The 3,621-nt window shown below is 33.6% G+C and overlaps 1 protein-coding gene across 2 annotated transcripts; it reads left to right on the plus strand.

Moving 5' to 3' along the window:
• The first annotated feature begins 2,312 nt into the window (after positions 1 to 2,312).
• Positions 2,313 to 3,604, plus strand: LOC111405126. Of its 2 annotated transcripts, none has more exons than XR_002704739.1 (2): positions 2,313 to 2,687; positions 2,919 to 3,604. XR_002704739.1 is itself a non-coding variant. In XM_023033875.1 (2 exons), the coding sequence occupies exons 1-2, from the start codon at positions 2,384 to 2,386 to the stop codon at positions 3,031 to 3,033; spliced, it is 411 nt and encodes a 136-aa protein (XP_022889643.1). In that variant the 5' UTR covers positions 2,375 to 2,383; the 3' UTR covers positions 3,034 to 3,559. The 2 variants fall into 2 exon arrangements, 1 of the variants encoding a protein (XP_022889643.1); XM_023033875.1 differs by having other exon boundaries at positions 2,375 to 2,687; positions 2,927 to 3,559.
• The last annotated feature ends 17 nt before the right edge of the window (positions 3,605 to 3,621 follow it).

Below are 3,621 nucleotides of genomic sequence, written 5' to 3' on the forward strand. Positions count from 1 at the left end.
GGTTTATCTACTCTAGCTTACACCTATATATATATAGGCATGATGAAAAATTTTACTCACACCAATTCACACATACGGTAGGTAAAGAGAGAGAGTGAGAGGAAGAGAGAGGAGAGAGAGAGAGAGAGAAAGAGAGAGAGAGAAGGTAGCATTGGAAATAAAGTTTGCATACATTGAATATTTTAATCACGTATTTTTCAAGGCGGAGAAAAGATTTTGAACGTACTTCAGATTTGTCTAACAAGGTAAGATAATTTAAGTGCAAATATTTTTGTTTCCTTATGCGTTTATGTCCAATAAGAAATGCATAGATTGCCAGTAGACATTCGTTTTTTTAAAGAGATTTAAAATCCTAAGGGATTATAAGAGGACCTAAGATGAGCGTGTCGCTTGGTCACCGATATATTCCATAAGATCAGATGGTATGAATTGTAATTTTTATTGTTATATATATGTATATGGAAACTGCACGTATCTTACTGGGTGTTTTCGAATACTCACTCTTACAAATTTTTACAGGTCAGTTTGGGTTGATTGGAATTGTGGAAGGACGGTGATGCAGGCTGCCAAGTGGATCAAATGAAAAGAAAAATAAACGAGTTTGCCGTCTTTAAATTTAGCAATTAGTTTAATTTTGTTCCAAACGTGTTATTTGAATTAGTTAAGAGTTTATGTTATATTTAGATAAAATTTACATATTTTAAATTTAGATTTATAAATGTTACAGTTATTTGTTTAATAAAAAAATTTATTTTTATAGTTCTGCACTTAAAATAAAGAAAAATAAGTTTTTCGTAATGTTCCAGAGTTATAGAAAATTGGGGCGTTACATAAATCTCTACAAGAACAGGTAACAAAAAGAGCGTTAATGGCTTCACACCGTTGTTTCCTTTTCACAACGAAGTTTTGGGTACCCTCCACTTGGTTTGAAGCTCCATCGCCAACTTCTTCATCCTCGGGGTTATAGCTTCTTTTAGACGACAATGTTCCCTTTTCCATTTGTTGCTGACGCTCATCATGCTTAACCGGTTTTTCCATTCTTTTTCCCTTGCCCACATCATATTTTCCCCATTAATTTGATGTTCACCGGTCAGGTTGCCCCTGCTTTCTTCACTGTTTACTTGATTCCCCTTCCCTGCAAAGCTGCATCAGATTGCCGTTGGTTCATTCTTTAGAATTACTGGGTGAACATCTTCTAAACATTCACAGCGCGATTAACAATAGCAACATAACAATAAATAGAAGCAGCAGTAAAACTCTACATTTTTCTCTTGGACAAGTTTCAAGCCTGATCATGCTAAAAAATTCGAGAATTCGTGACAGATAACTCAAGAATTGTAAGAATTGGCTAGTTTTCAAGTCCATTACATCCAAAATTTGTAGTTCCCTAAGATCCAGAATTCTTAAAAAAATGGGTGTATTTTCATTTTCATCAAGACAGCCAAATGTTCTCCCAATATTTATGTCATGCATTCAGCAGAAAATGAAACCATGAATTTTGCCAATTATGAGTTAACTTAGGCAAACATTCTATCTGCAAATTATCTCATTTTTTATGGAGCATGGGGGCAAAACCAAAAGCAAAATTGAAATAGACTGAGCATTAGGCAAGTTGTACATTTGCTTTTGTTATGAAGGCTATGCATTTGTGGACATTTCGTTGGCTTTATCATTTAGTTAAGGTCCACACTTGGCACTTGCTGTGTGAATATCCCAAGAAATAAAATAAAAAGGAAAAAAAATAAATAAAAAAGTTGCATCAAATCAACTCATGGTGTGGTCCAACCAAAATTCGTTCCACCGACAGACAATCTAGTTCAAATGGAACTTTTGAAAGTCTTACAACGTAATTACAATAAATGATCTAGCCTTTTTTAATTATTGTATTTATATATTTTATTTTTTCATCGCATTCTCATCTTTAACCCTCAATTAATCAGCTCATCTCGTCTAATGACAATTTTTATCCAAATATCATGTTAGTATGATTTGAAGTGAAGAGCAAACATGTTGTCAAACCTTTGTATTTAATTTTTTTTTTTTGGCTTTTTAAAGAAAAAATTTAAGGAAAAAATAAACCTTTTTATATTTTTTGAACAAAATCATCATTGAAGAGAGACGTGTTAAATAATAAAAGATTGACAATAAAAATGCAATGGAATAAAGTTGGAGATGTAAGTGCAACAAGGTTGATAACCTTTTCTAAAATTAAAATGTATAAACATGACATTTGTAAATTGTAACTATCGATTAATATATAGCAATAAAGTAAATGTCACATTTGCTTATGAATTTGGAGTGCGTATTGTTTATGAGTAAGCACTACTTACAAAAAATCTTCGTGTCAAGTATCACACAAACAAGTAGTCTACGTCTCAATTCAATGCAAATGGTAAGCACCCTCGCCCTAGTTTTTGCTCATTTGCTTAAAAGTAACTTTTTTAAGCTTAACCCAAACACGGACTTGGAGAAAAAGCCCTATAAAGTTTTTGGAAAAATGCATCTGCTCCCTCCAGAGTCCAAAACTGACCAAATACCCCAAACCTCAAACAGAGTCCCCACGCCTCCCCACGCCACCCAACACCGGTCCCCTGAAAGAACCCTGAAAATATCTCATTCTCTCTTCTCTCTCTACAAGGGTTGTTTTGTTCAGACGATCCAAAAGACCCCGGTCCAATCCCAGGCAGGTCATTTTCTATCAATTTTCAGCTTTTGATTTTACTGCATTTTTCACAATTTTATATCAATTGAATCACTATTTTTTCACGAGGTCGGTAAACACTAAACTGCATAAGGAAGCGAAAAGTATACCTCTATGAACTAGAATTTTCATTTGAATTCGGATTTGAAAACAGCTTTAGTATAGCTGCATTCTAGCTTTTGAATCTGTGGATTAGTAACGATGGCTTTCGAATCAGAATCACAGAAGAAGAGCTACAGCTAAATGGGAGACGTTTACAGAGCCATGATAGTGCCCAAGGAGGAGCTGGAACTTCAATCTCATGCTCACGCGCTTTCACATTCGCATGTTAACAGGGAATTACATCTCGAGCTTCCATTTCGTGTACCAAATATCCAAATATTGGAGAAGCCTTTCAGGTTCCTTTTTCATGGTTTTCGAAATATTGTTTTATTGCTTTTTGCTTTTATCTGCTGAAAAAGGTTGTAGTACGTGATTATAATTTTTTTCCTTCTTGGGTGTACTTCACCGTGTTACTGTTCAACAAGTTTTTCCTACTTTACCAATTATACTTCTGCATATCCGAGTATTATCATTTTTCATTTATTTGCAACAATTGCAAAGACTGGTGATGGAAATCTTAAGAGAGATTCTTTGAATACTTGCCATAATATAGATAGTTACTTTGGCATAAAAATATAATTATTTTCGAAGTTATTTGATTGCATTTTTTAATTTCCTTTCCTTAGTTATTAGTTTTGATTGATCAGTTAATTTTCGATTCTATTACTTTGTAGCTTTCCTTGTCTACTAAAGGTTTTACCTACAAGTAAGTGCAGGGTTTTCACTGTATATATATATATATATATATATAGAAATTGATATTGATTTTCTCCTCCTAATTCTCAATTTTTCCAAATTTCTCTTCTTCTACCTTCTTC

This window comes from Olea europaea, chromosome 12 (assembly GCF_002742605.1).
Source record: "Olea europaea var. sylvestris chromosome 12, O_europaea_v1, whole genome shotgun sequence".
Taxonomy (NCBI): domain Eukaryota; kingdom Viridiplantae; phylum Streptophyta; class Magnoliopsida; order Lamiales; family Oleaceae; genus Olea; species Olea europaea.

Bases quoted from the DNA above. Each gene is read 5' to 3' on its own strand.
- LOC111405126 (XM_023033875.1), top strand. From the start codon at position 2,384: ATGCAAATGGTAAGCACCCTCGCCCTAGTTTTTGCTCATTTGCTTAAA. The intron at 2,688-2,926 runs GTCATTTTCTAT...TCAGAATCACAG, and splicing joins CCCGGTCCAATCCCAGGCAG to AAGAAGAGCTACAGCTAAAT.